Raw genomic sequence first — 15,787 nt, forward strand, 5'->3', positions numbered from 1 at the left:
TCGATTATAGAGGTTTTAACCTTAGGGTCATTCGCCTCTTCGGGTTAGAAAAATCTCTTATGAAAAATTGCTAACCCTTTGTGCGGTGTCGGGAATCGAACCCAGGTGCGGTGCGAACAAGGCAATCGATTTACCAACTACGCTACGCAAACCCCCTCGGCTACGTCTTATTTACCTTTGGCATTTGAGACTTTTTGAATAAGTACTATGGAAATCTTGAAAATTTCTACAAAGTATTAATTTTCTCACTGATACAAAGCGGATGCTGATGTACGTAATGTAGTATACAAGCAGGTAAGCCACAATACAATGATAACTTTTCTAAATGAATATTTGCAACTGTAGTATATTTACTTACTTATGTACAGTAATTATCGATTTTTCCATTCATTCATTACTGAATTTTGATTGTGACTATACTGTTAGATAAACTGTATAATGTGTGTCAGTAAAGAAGTATTTTGACTAATTTGCTGCCTGTGACGTGTATTCAGATATCACCAACACATGCGCAAACCAGCTTCAATCGTTTACCTACTTGATAGACAAATAGGAAGCAGACGCTCATCCCGGTCAGTACGCAGTATTCTTTCTCTTCGGGTTCATTGTTGGAGACAGACGCGATCGTACGATAGAATCGCGCTAAGGGAAAGTGCTTTGTAGATCTCTAGTTTACTGGAAGAAATTAGTTTTTCCAACTTTTAACTCATTCGTTTAAACGAAGGAAAGTGTTTTTAACGAAATTAACTAATTTTCGGCTTGAGAAGCTAAAAGTGTAAGTTAAGTGTAAGCTAACGAAAAAGTAAAATGGCCGATAATCAAGATCAGGAAATGAACGGAAACGGTCAAGATTTTGATCAGAATGGTGAGCAAAAGCAAGAAAATGGAGCGGAGGCAACGCCGGTTCGGGATGACGACAGGTAAGTGTAACTTTGTTCCATAGAACAGGCTTGGGCCACGTCCATATGTTGCCATAGAGATTCAGAGGAAGAAGCGTTTGAAACAATTTTTTAATTGATGCGCTCGCAAGTCGGTTTTTTCTCTTTCGATATGGCGTCGTAGGTCGTTGATTTTTACTCGAAAATGTAAAGTAATTGCATTCATTTGAGTTGCTAGGTTAATTTAAAATATTTTATGTCTGCGGGACGCGTGTTCAAAAGAATCAAAATGGCGGATCTGTCGCGGTTTACTTTGCTCGTTTCTTTCGGTGCGATTTCTCGTTCACGCGGGCTATGCAAAGGAGGCCATAAGCGGGCCTTACACGTTCAATATTTTTGTCAATACTAGAGTGTATTGACAAAAGTATTGTACGTGTAATGGAAAAAAAAATATTGACGATGTGGATTTCAAACGGGACTGAAATATTGTAACAATATCGTCAATACTGGTATTGACAAAAATATTGAACGTGTAAGGGCCGCTATAAAAAGCCCCGTTTTGTCTTTTCTTTTAATCGTCTCAGTCAAAAAGTTTCTTTCAAATGACGGGTGAAAAAAACGAAAATCGCGAATTCAGTTAGTGTTTGTGTGCGTGTGTGGTACAGAAAATCCTTAGTCATACGCGGAACAACGTCTACTAAATACGCAGAAGGTAGAAAATGCCGGCATCAGCGTTATCGATTTACGTCTACTTTGCATTTAAATAGAATCAGAGTTGTTGGTACACATATTTCCTTGGCTCATACACACATACGTATTTAATGTGCCGGGATTGATCGACGACGACCTCTGCCAGTGCGTTTGTTTGCTGTATAAGAAAAGTAGAAAGTCCTATGTAATGTACGTCAGCATATTCTCTGTAAGATTAATATTCTCAAATTGTAATCATAACAGGCCAATTATAAATGTTTCTCAATCTAAAAAAGATACAAATTACTGTTTGTTCACATGCTTTGCTAAATGTGCTTAAAAGTACATTTGTCATTGGTCTGAATTTTATAAGTAAATACTATTGTTAATTGTAACTTTATTACTCTAAGCTTTACATTTGTTAATCTTGCTGTCGACAATATAACGTAACGAGTACGATTCCAAGTAGTTCCACCACTGGTCAGATCTCTCGAGAGCTTCCAAAAAAAAACCACGTAAGAACAAATTATTTTCTTGAATAAACAACTCGAAGAAGCCAAACATCCACTAGGATCGATCCTCCTGTTGTGTCTAGAGTGAACGACTAACCTTGTTCCTCTCCGGCAGGTTGTTGAGAGTGACAGAGACCCAGTAGCCTCTGTGAGACAAGAATGGACAGCTGAGAGAGACAGACATGTGGGATTCTGCACCAGGCTGTGCGAGAGACACAAGAGATGAAAGATGGTATTTATTATACTATAACTCAAATAAATCAATATGAAAAACAGTTTTCAACATACCAACTAATTGGATAAAAAGTAATCAAAACTCCGGAGATTCCTTCAGAGAGTCTATTCTTTGCAGGAAAATTGAAAATGTTATTATTTTTCCCTATTTTGCCTTTTGTTTGATTATTTGTTGATCCCTACTTTTTATTTTTGTTCCTTTTGATCTTTGAGACGGTGATTTTATCTTCAGTCCAAAAGGCCAGTCCAGTTAAGCTGTTGACAAATGTACATTTAGCGTTAAATTCTAGAACTAAAAGAAAGCAAATCCTTTAGCTGTAACGATTTTCCAAATTTTACTGGTGTACAGAAATAAATTGTGTTGATAAATACTAGAACTATGATTGTATTACTTTTGAGATGTGCGTGCAATGATAAAATATAAAAGTAGCTTGTATTGACTCGATATTAATAAAATTTTAACTTTTTTCTAGAATAGCTTGAATAAGCAAAAAAAACGTAGACATTGCAAGGATCAATTCTAATTCGTAAACTTTCATCACATTCCAGAAAATTATTCGTTGGTGGACTTAGTTGGGAAACATCAGACAGTAATATACATTTTTCCTTTTTATATTATGCTAAGACATTTTCGTTTATCTTTTTCCTTTAATGCTCCCTTCATTTGTTTTTTTCCTTCTTCCATAGGCTCCTATCTATTTTCCTATGTTTATCACTTTTAGTTCTATTTGTGTTATTTTTCTTTTCTGTTCACTCTTTTACATAAACTGTTTGAAGTTTCCCGAATGAATTATTAATTGTTTCGATGTTTTCGCTTTCGCAAACACTTCCTAACAGAGGAACTGAAGGAACACTTCGGGCAGTACGGAGAGATTGAAAGCATAAATGTCAAGACAGACCCCAACACTGGCCGTTCGCGAGGATTCGCATTCATCGTGTACAAAAGTGCCGATTCTATCGATAAGGTTGTTGCGGCAGGCGATCATGTCATCAACAATAAGAAGGTTGACCCGAAAAAAGCCAAAGCCCGCCACGGTAAAATCTTTGTTGGTGGCTTGACCGCCGAGGTTAGCGATGATGAGATCAAGACCTTCTTTTCGCAGTTTGGCAACGTAAGTAGCAATATTTCTATTCATTTTTTCAAGATTGTACATCTCTCTGTTGTTGCCTTCGATGATGAATATTTTTTCAGTTCTGCTTATGAATTTGAAAATGATTTAGCTAATTTTACCCACTTACTGATAGCGCAGCGATCATTCCTATATTAAATACATTGACGGCCGTGTATAACGAAAACTAACAGGATGGAAATCTTATTATTTTTAGATTGTTGACGTCGAAATGCCATTCGATAAGCAAAAGAATCAGCGAAAAGGTTTCTGTTTCATCACTTTCGATTCGGAGCAGGTCGTAAATGAACTCCTGAAGACGCCGAAGCAAACCATTTCTGGCAAGGAAGTGGATGTAAAAAAGGCTACTCCGAAGCCAGATAATATGCAGATGGCTGGCCCAATGGGCGGACGAGGAGGCATGCGTGGTCCACCACCACGAGGCATGCGAGGTGGACGCGGGGGACCTGGAGGACCCAAAGGTAAGATTTGAGGAAGAACAATTTTGGCAGTCAACATTGGTTCTAACTTTGCAATTTGTTTATATTTTCAATTGACAGGTTACGGACAAGGTTGGGGTGGACAAGGATATGGCGGCGGATACGGCCAGGGCGGTTATGGTGGATACGGTGACTATTACGGCGATTGGGGATGGGGCTACAACGGTTATGATTACTCCCACTACGGTAAATTCAACAACCATTCACAGAAACACCATAATTAACTTTTATTTTGATTTTTTTATCTTATTACCTTTTTCGTGTTTAATTTGGACATATTGCTAAGTCACTCGTTCTATACATTTTCGAATGGAGGTGTGTTAACGTACAAACATTTCAAATTCTAAACTAATCAACAGTTAAATGGGTTCAAAGTAAACAAAAGTTAAAATTAGAGCATAAGTTGACTTTCAAACGCTAGAGTGAAACAGCTCCTCTAAAACTAAAGTAATGTTTCTATTCCAAAACTAGTTTCGATTGAACGAAAAATAGCTCAGAATCAAAAATTTGAGTTGAACAATAGTTACCGCATTTTAACCTTTCACTGTAAGGTCATATAAACACACTAAACTTTTCGAAATGTGTGTTCTGTGACAAAACGGTTTAAGATTAGCATTTGGTTCCAATATAGCAGTCTCTTTGTCCTAGTTATTCAGTTGCGAATAAGATAATGTAGTACCGAGTTCAATTTCTGGTTAGCGCGCGCGTTTTTTCTTAATCTACCGTGGCATAAAGTTGATTATCTTTACGATATTTTACCAGAACTATTAAAAATTTCGACAATTTTGTTTTCGCAAATGTGATTTTATTACATTTTGCAGCATTTTTAATATAGTGATTGTCAATTGTTCTTGCCAAAATTTAGAAACAAATGTCTGCTCTTTGGTTTTTGTTTTGAGACGCGCGCCGCCTCATTTGCAATATTTTGTTTTTGTGACAACATAGTAACGATACCACACAATAAGTGCAAATAATTTCATCGGTAAAACTAAAGTAAATCGAAAATATTCTTAACGGTTCGCTTATTTTGGTCAACTGTTTCTTACATTAAGAAAAAGAGTTGTTAATGTCAATGGTTGTTGTTTTTTCTGCCTTTTTCACAGATTTTCGTTTTCATCTTGGGGAAAAATTATTCCTAAAATAATTGAACAAAAGAAAAGAAACCGCGATATTTCGTCAAAATGTGGCGGAAGTGCAACACAAAGAAAATCAAAAATCAAAGAAAGAGGAAGAAAAAACCGAATGATCGATGCTTGAGATATCGTTTTGAATCTATTTTCGATTTTACTGTTAGAGAAGACTTCTGGTGCGAATATTTTTTCTATTTTGAATAGGGTACGGTTCGTCCTGATTCGATTATAACGATTCGACAATAGTTTTTTTATACGTTGGACGAAAACAGACTGCAAATATCGCCTGTGATATAGAAAATCAAATAGGAAAAAGAAAGACTAGAAGAGTCTGGCTTATTTTTACGAACGCATACAAATAAGTTCCTTAGAAATAAGGCCTTTGAGCGTGTATTTAGAAAAGTATCGAGACGTTTTAGGCGTCTTCATGTGACTTTTCAATTAATTTGTCCTTTCTTAAAGGGCACGGAACAAGAATATGCATAAGAAGGAAATTCCAAAGACGACAAGTAGCAATTTGTGGCAAGTTTGAAATTTTTTCGAGAAACCTATTTGATCAGACAGATCCCACTTGTGTACAGTCAAAAGATAACTTTTGTTTGCTAAAGTACCACTCATATTTGAAAATCAAAGTGTAAACGCACTCATGTTTCTCCATTCTTAAATCTGACGATGAGAATAATCCAACAACGAAATGAGATAAAGTAAAAGCTAGATTAAATATTCAATGAGCGCTTACTTTTTTTCTTCGTCGTTGAACTTTTCTCAATTTAGTATAGTTTTCGCATGCATGCCGTTTTATTTCAGTTAAATGCTATTAATACAGTAAGCACACATCAATGTGTTACTTTTAGTGAAGCCGGTTTCGTTTTTTTGTAATGCCCTATATTCCCTCTCTTGTTGTTACCACCACTACCACCAGGTCGGGTTTTTAACTTAATTCATTTTTTGTCACCATCACGCTTGAAATTCTAAGTGTTTTTTTCGTTTCTAAATAATCGTATTGAAGTTTTGAACGCGCGCGCTTTTTGTCTATTTCATTTCTTAAAAGCAAATATTTTGTAGTCTTACATTCAAACTTTAGATTTATTTTGACTTTTAGATTTAATTTTCTTTTATCGTAAAACGGATTCATAGAAAACTTCATTTATTTTTTTGGTAACGGTTATTAGTGGTAGCAAATAGTAGTTTAGTTTCGTGATAGTTTTAAATATTTGAAAGTACTAATTTTTAACCTTCCAGTGTAGTGGAGTTGAATTTATCTTTCGTTACACGAACATTAACACTGGAAAGAAGTGAGAAAGATAGAAAGACAAACCAACAAAAAGTTCTCGGGTGGAAACAGTGGAAAACAGAGGGGGGAAATGCGGCAAGAGAAGGTGCCCTAAGCACATTGAATATGAAAAATACATTGTCAAAAAGAGCATGAGTGAAAATGCCCGACCAGAAAAAGTGTATCCAAATTAAAACTAAACAAATAATAGATAACCATAACTACTTGTTCACTAGCATGATCAGTGAGACGGTGAAGAAAGGAGCAATAAATCTAAGCAGAGGAGAAAATCTGTGAAAAGAAAATCAAACAATGTGTTTTTCATACTAACTAGATTTGCCGATATCCGAGAAAATATCTTGGTTTCCCCCTGTTTTCCACCCGACGAATGTATCCGTTAACAGTACAATATATAGGGAAGTAGGGCATAACGAAAATGATGGCTTAACTGCACTGCTGGAATATATATTTCTAATACCATTAATAAATCATTCAGCATTTTTAATGGATAATTAGTTATAATTTTATGGATAATTAGTTATAGTTTTTAATACCCAAATTGTGCACATATGGACTTATGCCACTTGCTAAATTCCATAGAAAACTGTAGCTTTTAAAATGAAATCCCGTTACCATTCATTAAATGTTTTACGTTGCCGACCAAAGTTGAATTCAAATCGGTCGCTCATTTAATTAAACCGTTTGTTTCGTCATATTTTTGGCAGGCAGAAAATATTCCAAACAAGAAATTTACAATTCTACATTTCGTGCATTTATACAAGTTTAGAGTCCTTTAGAGTATATTTTCTAAAGCACAATCACTATTGGCAGTGTATCATCGTATAATCATGTTCTAAATATCCTGCCTTTATATTACTAGTTTTTAGTAATTTGAAGGACTACGCAGTGTGCAAGAAAGAAAGTTGTTTTTGTAACGATTTTAAAATCATTAGTTGGCACTAGTTTGCGTGTATTGTTCAGCTTGTACCCACTTTACAATCACGAAATTCAGCAATAGAAACAGCTCATTATTTTTTTTTGCTTCCCCTTGTTTATACTTCCCGAACAGACGACTATTATGGAGGTTACAACGACAGCTACGGAATGAATGGCGGTCGACCTGTCGGCCCTCGAGGGGGTAAAGGTAGTTGGACTTTGAAAATCTTGCCATCATAATTTTTTTTGCTTTCAAACGCTTGCACCACATCCTGTTGTTTGATTCAATGATCTTGGCATGTCAATAATGTGAAACTTCAAATCTGAATCACACTTATAACAGAGCTAAGAGATTTTTATCTGTGGTGGCGTTTGGTCCCCTTAACATTCAACCAATTAGAGAGTAGTTTTGTTGCTTTGGCGTGTTCTTTATTTTTCCTTTACTAAAAATCTAGTGCGTCTAACTTTTAGCGAAAAGCGCAGTAGTGATTATTCTTCCATTGATATTGAATTGTTTAAACCTTCAAAATGAACTTTCCATCTTTTTTTTGGCGATAAAAACATTCAGTTAAAATTATCACCAATCAGAAATTCCATCTATTTATTGCGTTATTTCGGAAATACCGCCAGAGCGCCACGAAAATAGTTTTAAAATAATCCTCCAATCAACGAATTTCGTAACGTAAAATTATTAAACGATGTGGAGTGAATGTACATGTCGTATCTGGTTTTGTTGTGTCAAATTTAGAATGTCATTAGAAATTTAATCCTCTTATTTAAGCTTGTGATGTATTCGACGATAAACTGTATTAATTACTAAATTTTATGCTTATTCTAAATTTTGTCTCATCAACAGGCGCCGGTGGTTACCAGGGTGGCAAGCAGCGAGGTGGTGGCGGTGGTGGTGGCAACCGCCAACCAAGGCATACCCCGTACTAGATCCAGCGGACACAAACACAAACCCTGTTCCCCTCCCATTTTTAATTATACTATAGACTAGTAGTTTAGCACCCAAAACCAACAAAAAACCTTGAGAAGAAAACATTAGAAAATAAGCTCTGTAACAATTCCTACTCGAGGTCCGGTAATACAGTTGGAATGAGCAAAACAACAAGATCGTGTGGAAGAGGCAGCAAATCAGAGAGCATCCGTAATGAGTAGTACACCTCTCCTCCGGACAATTCCGAAGCTTCCAGGGTAAATATTGGTTTCAAATGAAATCGTCCAAAATGAAGGGAAACACCGAGGAGAGATTTCTTACTGCAATTCATTTGTGTGTTACACTCGTTAGTGGATGAATTATTTTTGTTTTGCTCTTCGCTTCATTGCAGCGCATATAAAGTAAATTGATTTACGACTTAAGATTCACATTGATACTAGATGGCATAACATGAAACATTGAGGAGTTAATACATTCTGATAACCGGAGGAGATAAATTTCCACGAATTGCGGTTTGGAATAAAATGAATCGTTCAAAAGTAATCATTTAAATATTATTTTCTATATAATGAATGATGAAAATTAATACTTGACGAGTAACTGCATTATAACGAATGACTTATAAAAGAATGGCACTAGGCATATTTATTAAATGCAGTATTAGATTCTACTGTACCTCATGTTTCAATGGTATAAAATACAAATAAAAATACATTTTAAATAATATAGTCAACTGGTCACATCCAAGTTTTTGAAAGTTTGCCGTTCAATTCTATCACGTCATTTAGTACACGCGATATGTTAGAATGTGACCATCAGTGTGCTGGGATTCTTTTTCGGTGGTTCCATTTAAGTTTCGGTCGACATGTTCCCTCCCAATGTTTCGAACTGTTCTATTTTTAGGTGTCTCGTTTGTCCGTAACCTTGGCTGCCACTATAGACACAACATAAGAGTTGAAGATTTCAGTTGTCACTCCACTAGGAAACTACTTTTAAGCACAGAAACTAGAAATCATGACTGATATATTTAGCAGTTGTGCAAAACGGAGGCCAAGTGTTTCATGTAATCGTTCGATTTGGCAGGCAATAGAAAAGGGAAAGTTTAGGCGTATAATATATACAAAGACTTGTACCATACTGATACAGAGTGTCCTCGAAATGTCGACTAAGGCAAAGTTAACGATTAATTTCGATGTATTTTAATCGTGGCATTTATCGTTCTCTAAAAATTAGAAATAGATACGCAGAGTATGATGCGTATTGCTAATTTGTTCACAGTACAGAATGCTTAAGACAGGAAAGAACAACTAAACTACTTAATTTATATTTTGCTAGGAACTAAGACACAGACTCATACAACTCCCAACTATTTATGTAGGTCATAACTCCAACATCAGTAATGTATATTTTTTCAATGAATGCAATGGAAAAATAAAAAGTATAAATCGCCAAATCCATGTATTATTATGTTTTATGCTGCTGTGGTGATATATGTTCGACCTCATTTCTTCCAGGAAGCTAAACAAAATGTTTGAAACCAAAAATGAGTTTTTGGATTATTGAAACTGGTATTGTATAACGGAGAGAACATTTGAAAGAAACCCCCTTAAATATTGGAGTCGATATACCCGTGCATCTCAAACGAGTAGGATTAAAACGGTTTGTATATCTTATTCGCTGATTTGACAAACCTTTTTTGTTGGTCGTGCGTCCAAATTAAATTTTCAATGCGTTTAAGAAATCAACACGGTCTGGAATGATAGTAGAAAATAGCAACATGTAGCTATCCGGCACTACGGACGACCAACAATTGGAATGCAGCCAGTTAACTGCATGTAACTAATTTTGATGATAAGTTGACGTTCTGTACCGGCGACGGAAGCCGGACTTACCATGTGAATCGTGCTTTACACGATACGTTAGGCTTCCGTCATCGATACAGCACGTCAATGGAGCGTTAAAATTAGTTACATGCAGTTAATTGACGGCATTTACGCACATCAACGACACGAAATGTTTTGACGTACGGAACGTGTGAACGGGCACATGAGAAACGCATTTAACTTATCCTGACGGAACGGTGTCTTACCGTTGTCATTCTTTGCCGCTAACGGATGCTGGATGTATCGTCTGAATCGGACTTATTGTAATTTTGCTGAAATCAACACATAAATGCCCACCTTTCTATTTCTACTTCTTGGATCTGTCAGACATTCGAGAGGGGCATGAAGTTTGACGTGAACGTCGCCGAAAGCAAAATATTTACTTTATAGGTATTTATCACATCATTTTCGCGATCAGTTTTTGTTAATTTCGTGTCAAATTCTTAGCTGGGATAATGCGACGTCGGGCTGGCGTGGGTGCTATTCAAAAGCAAAAAATTGAAGCAGAGAAATACCGCGATAAAGGTACCGAGTTACAAGATACGCAATTTGAACAAATGGTGAAACAAATGGAAATGCTGAAAGAGCACTTGGAGGATTTCGCTGCGAAGCACAAGTCCGAAATCAGGAAAAATGCTCAGTTTCGGCGTCAGTTTCAAGAAATGTGTGCCGCGATTGGCGTTGATCCATTAGCATCCGGCAAGAGTTTCTGGAGTGTACTCGGCATGGGTGATTTTTATTACGAGCTTGGAGTGCAAGTGGTGGAAGTTTGTTTGGCAGCCAATTATAGCACCGGTAATAACAGCATGTGGTGCAGCTGACGGTTTTTAGTTATAAATTGATATTCTTTTTCAAGCTCAGGTGGCCTAATGGAGTTGAATGAATTGCGGAATCGCCTTGTATCAGCTAGAGGTCGGAAGCAAATTCACCAGGAAATTACAAATGAAGACATCCTAATGGCAGCGAAAAAGCTACAAATTTTCGGCAACGGATTTACTGTATATCCTGTTGGAAAGGGTCGGTATATGGTGCAATCGATTCCAGGAGAGTTGAGCCTGCAAGAGACGTCCGTCTTGAATGTAGCTGCTAATCAAGGACAGGGATTTGTCACTATTTCGATGCTTATCGCTGATTTAGGGTAAGTGGTGCTTGAATTTCTTTTACAAGAATATTAAATGCTATGCTAACATATTTTTTAGATGGACTGAATGTCGAGCTCTGCAAGCTGTAGAGAAAATTGTGTCTGATGGTCTCGCATGGATTGATAACCAAGGAACAGAGAAAGCTTATTGGTTCCCAAGTCTTTTTCCTGCTCGACGATAATCTAAATTTCTTCTTACGCGTTAAAAATAAAAAGAAACTACTCACTATGTGCACATTTAATTACAAAGCGAAAGAAACCCTGTTTACTCAATTCACACATGGCTTCGCTGATTAGATATACAAAACTCTTTCCTCCCAGGAAGAGCATGTAAATTAAGGGCTACGTATTCCGTTTTTTTCTTTTCTCTGTTGTGACAGCTAACTTTAGCCTTATCAAACCGAAATGTAATCTTACTATTGGTAAATGTTGCCGATCGCGACTTTTCCGAAAAGTAATTTGTAATTTATTAAATGTACGGTAACCTATGTACCAACCTGTGTGGTAACATGTGTTTAATTAAGGTCAAGGAAATTAAATGTTTTAAGATTAACGGGGAGAATCTCAAAGTCACAAATCTAGTGCATTAAATTGTATAGTTACAACGTTCAGTGAGGTCCGCTCAAAGTCACCTATCCGATCTGATTTAGTGATGGTTCAGTACCGCGCACGGACACCAAAATTCTTTTACACATGTAAATACGAGCATTCTCAGGGAGCCGTAGTTGGAGATTCCAGTCAGACCGGGGAGCTCACTTTCTACCTTCATCTGAACTGTACACTCAAAATTAAACATTAGAATGAGGGCACGCCCCAACGTTCAAAATCCCATGCGAATATGCGTACGGCTACACGGTTATATAAAGGAATTTAAACAAGATAAGTTATTCACTCGCTAACATACGCGACATAATATCGCTCACGCGATAAAACCTTACCGTTCAGGCTAGAGCCTTGTTGTCTCTTGCTGTATGCAGAAGCCGTCTCCACTCCACTCGGTCCATTGGTGCTTGTCGCCATCCTCTCAGTCTTCGAAGGGTCCGCAGGTCGTCCTCTATCTGGTCGATCCACCGTGCTTGCTGTGCATCCCGTCTTCTTGTTCCTGTAGGGTCGCCCTCAAGAACCATCTTCACCGGGTCGTCGTCCGACATTCTTACGACGTGTCCAGCCCACCGCAAACGTCCTATTTTTGCGGTATGCGCGGTGGATGGTTCTTCCAGCAGCTGATGCAATTCATCACATTGTTGTCTCTAGAACCTCTTCCTCTCATGTATTTTGTTTTCGAAACGTAGATGACAAGTCCAATCCTGCTGGCTACAGCTTTCAGTCTGATGTAAGTTTCCGCGATAAAACACGTTTTCATAAACATGTTTGTGCCTTTCGCGAGAATACAAATCGGTCCACGCATGCGAACATGCAATCGCGATCACCCGCGCACACCAACGCCTGCCATCTCGCATACATAAAAAACTCCGCTGATCAAGTTAATATTTTAGCATTTACCAATTTATAAACGCGGTCTCAAGCTCGATTATACCAACGCCCGTTGGCGTGTGATCATGGATCGGTTTCGTCGAAAGCCCCTTCAGTCTTCGTTAAAAGTATTATTTACTAACCTATTGCTACCCACCATAATTTTCAAGCGTAGCACAACAGTTTGTGATCGTTTAAGAGAAAACTTAGCCATCCTAGCTTGTTCAATAGTGTTCATACACAATATATGCATATTATTAATTAGAAGATATTCTGAACAGCTACTATATATATATATATTAGGTTAGGCAGTAACGGGTTAATAGTCGATTCGTCGAACTAGGAGGAGACAAAAAAGGAGATCAGAAACAAGACAAAAGCACATTAAATGTGCCAAATTTTTCCGAATGTGCTGACGATGACTCAAACCCCATTGGTAGGATAGTGTTTCATGGAATTGGACGAACTAGAGCAGTGGTTCTTAACTTTTTTTTGTATCACGGACCCCTTAGAAATCACACTGGATTGCCGCGGACCCCCACGGATAAACATCGATTTTGTATGCTATCAAAATGTTATTTTCAGTTTGTTAGGAAGCAAGATCTGAAACTTCAATATGCACACGGAAAATATATTTTTCTTCGCGGACCTCCAGCAACGACTTCGCGGCCCCCTAGGGGTCCGCGGACCTCAGGTTGAGAATCACTGAACTAGAGAACACAACACGAACTGTGATCATAAAAGACTACATATACCAACAAGTGCAACGGCGTAGGTGTACAGTTAATGCACATAGGTTGCAGAAATTGATTATTAAAACAAACTGATTTTGTACTGATAAATAATTGACAATATATGTCTTACCCGTAGCCAACGTTAAATATTAAATTATTAGCGCATTTCCCCAAAATTCCACGCGGCCTTTCCCGATCGAAAGGAACGGCAGCGCTTCATGAAACACCGCGCTTAGCCAATCTGTCATAATTTTGCAAATTTGCATAACGAAGGGCTGAATGAGTAAACAAGTTGTCCCAAAAATCAGCCCTGCGTTATGCATCGTTTATTGAAAGTTGAGTATACCAGATGCAAGTGGTGCCAAATTCATCACGTTCAGTAAAATTCAAAAATTCTTTTTAGATTACTGAATTGATAAAATTGGTTTAATGAGCTACACTTATCAATCAAATTCTGTTTTAAAAATTGTCCAAAATGGGAGGCATATTTTTAATCCAAATAGCAAATACAAGCACTAGTTACACTAAAAACTTTCTGGCGTTTAGTAAGCAGTTGGTGCGGAGTGTACGTTTCGGTGAATGTCTCAATAATTCGAAATTATGATTTACACACGAGAAAATTCTCATTTAGGTTTAAAATGAAATCTTTTTTCAGTGTGAAAAACGTTCAATAGCATTCTAATAAGTAATGCATGTATAATTTAAGTGTACATCTGTTGGAAATAATGTGTTTCATTGAAGTGTGCTATTAACTGGTCCTCGAAAAAAAAAACATTCTCGATTTTCCATTACCTTAGACCATGACTGTTATACCATGTTGGATATGTGAGCGACCGAAAATAGAATGCGCAGAACATGCTTCGTACAACTCGCTTAAAATATATTAGTATATAAGTATAAAATCGGAACTGGAGGTTCATTCTTGCCGAGTCTTACGCGTGAACATTATTTAAGCGATTCTCATACTGAAGAATCTCCATCCGATTTTTACGTTTGAAGTTTATTTCCGAGTTTTATATTCTAATATTTTCGAAACGGGCTATACGAAGCATGTTCTGTCCTTGCAACTGTCACTCAATGTAATCCAGTTTTTCACGTGCCGAAAATGGCGGTGTATAGTGTAGAGTGTACGCGTGTACTCCACCACACCGGTGCACATCAATCGAAAATCCTATATGTTTTAATTGCCGCAAGGTTGTACTGTATCGATTTTGTTGACTATTTTCGGCAAATTTAAGGCTAAGGCAAACGCAAGCAATGAAATTTAAAGACGGATAGGTATTCTATAGTGAATCAGTTATAAACTTAGAATGGAAAACTAGGACTAGGCTGGCTCATATGGACATGATCGAAAGGAAATGTGAAGAATCCTTTGCCTTCTGATAAGCAGGAGTTGGGTGTTGCACACAAGTCTACCGCAAGCCGTGACGTATGCTTCCGTTTCTCTTAGTCTTAAATTTGCCAAAAATAGCCAACAAAATCGCTACAGTAAAACTTGTGCTACTTTAAAAAAGAGCAGCTGTTTCAGAACAACAGAGATTTCCAAATAATAACAACAATTTTACCATGTATTTGAACTTTAAAAAACATTAAAATTTCAATAGGATATATAAAAAATGCATATGCTCATATTTTCAACAGGTATCCTAAAAGTTCATTCCGAACCGAATGAACTTCATTAGATGTAATGCGCATGTACCGATATCGGTGCTCTGAATGTTAATTGAACTGAGGTTTTCTAAAATATATTTGTCAGCAGCACGAGAACCACACTGATGTGTAGAAGTGCCAGGCGTAGATGCAATTTCGAATCCTAAGCAAAATTGTGGTATGAATACGTCAACTTTTGATTTACCACCTGCGGATTGGTCTTTTCGAGAAATGTTTCATTATCTTTATACTGCTAATCATAAGCAGCCTTTCGCGTTTATGTACACGCTCATATCATGGAAAACATATTTTCTCCTCATTTTAATAATCTGGAAAACTTTCTATACTTTGGAAAACATCTCTAATGTACATATCTGGTAAAAGGGTTGTCAAAAACAATAATATTTTATTACTTCAATATTGTATAATTCTGATGATCCGCTATACAAGAGGTAGCTAAGAGGCGTGTATCAAACAGTAGGAGTTGAAGGTCTTATCGCTGCTTTAAAACGACGTATTAACCTATTTCAAAAGTAGTTATCTGTAGGTTTTTTGCTTCCCTAATCAGGTAATGCTCAATAGAAATTTTATTGCCCACAGCGATTCCAGGTAGGTACATTCACCAGGTTCAGGTGGTTTTTTGTAGCTCTCGTTTCATGTTTATGTATTTAAGACATTGTCGAAATTTGCATAAAGGCCCTTGT

The 15,787-nt window shown here is 37.1% G+C and overlaps 2 protein-coding genes across 7 annotated transcripts; both read left to right on the plus strand.

The window, feature by feature from the left end:
- The first annotated feature begins 544 nt into the window (after positions 1-544).
- On the plus strand, positions 545-9,655 carry LOC131693190 (RNA-binding protein squid). Of its 5 annotated transcripts, XR_009306173.1 has the most exons (8): positions 553-920; positions 2,864-2,904; positions 3,152-3,426; positions 3,641-3,905; positions 3,984-4,109; positions 7,396-7,470; positions 8,119-8,459; positions 9,106-9,655. XR_009306173.1 is itself a non-coding variant. In XM_058980849.1 (7 exons), the coding sequence occupies exons 2-7, from the start codon at positions 2,303-2,305 to the stop codon at positions 8,199-8,201; spliced, it is 834 nt and encodes a 277-aa protein (XP_058836832.1). In that variant the 5' UTR covers positions 545-920; positions 2,196-2,302; the 3' UTR covers positions 8,202-9,655. The 5 variants fall into 5 exon arrangements, 4 of the variants coding, with proteins under 4 accessions (XP_058836832.1, XP_058836802.1, XP_058836822.1 ...); XM_058980849.1 differs by lacking the exon at positions 2,864-2,904 and adding an exon at positions 2,196-2,312 and having other exon boundaries at positions 545-920; positions 8,119-9,655; XM_058980819.1 differs by having other exon boundaries at positions 8,119-9,655.
- Positions 9,656-10,377: 722 nt separating this feature from the next.
- Positions 10,378-11,447, plus strand: LOC131676504 (vacuolar-sorting protein SNF8). 2 transcript variants are annotated; one of them, XM_058955570.1, is made up of 4 exons: positions 10,378-10,475; positions 10,533-10,880; positions 10,947-11,223; positions 11,285-11,447. In XM_058955570.1, exons 2-4 carry the CDS (start codon positions 10,541-10,543, stop codon positions 11,406-11,408), a joined length of 741 nt encoding a protein of 246 aa, XP_058811553.1. In that variant the 5' UTR covers positions 10,378-10,475; positions 10,533-10,540; the 3' UTR covers positions 11,409-11,447. The 2 variants fall into 2 exon arrangements, with proteins under 2 accessions (XP_058811553.1, XP_058811554.1); XM_058955571.1 differs by lacking the exon at positions 10,378-10,475 and having other exon boundaries at positions 10,482-10,880.
- Positions 11,448-15,787: the final 4,340 nt, after the last annotated feature.

Source organism: Topomyia yanbarensis, chromosome 1 (genome assembly GCF_030247195.1).
Source record: "Topomyia yanbarensis strain Yona2022 chromosome 1, ASM3024719v1, whole genome shotgun sequence".
NCBI classification, from domain to species: domain Eukaryota; kingdom Metazoa; phylum Arthropoda; class Insecta; order Diptera; family Culicidae; genus Topomyia; species Topomyia yanbarensis.

Bases quoted from the DNA above. Each gene is read 5' to 3' on its own strand.
- LOC131676504 (XM_058955570.1), top strand. From the start codon at position 10,541: ATGCGACGTCGGGCTGGCGTGGGTGCTATTCAAAAGCAAAAAATTGAA. The intron at 10,881-10,946 runs GTAATAACAGCA...TTTCAAGCTCAG, and splicing joins GGCAGCCAATTATAGCACCG to GTGGCCTAATGGAGTTGAAT. The intron at 11,224-11,284 runs GTAAGTGGTGCT...CATATTTTTTAG, and splicing joins ATGCTTATCGCTGATTTAGG to ATGGACTGAATGTCGAGCTC.
- LOC131693190 (XM_058980819.1), top strand. From the start codon at position 808: ATGGCCGATAATCAAGATCAGGAAATGAACGGAAACGGTCAAGATTTT. The intron at 4,110-7,395 runs GTAAATTCAACA...CTTCCCGAACAG, and splicing joins TTATGATTACTCCCACTACG to ACGACTATTATGGAGGTTAC. The intron at 7,471-8,118 runs GTAGTTGGACTT...TCTCATCAACAG, and splicing joins CGGCCCTCGAGGGGGTAAAG to GCGCCGGTGGTTACCAGGGT.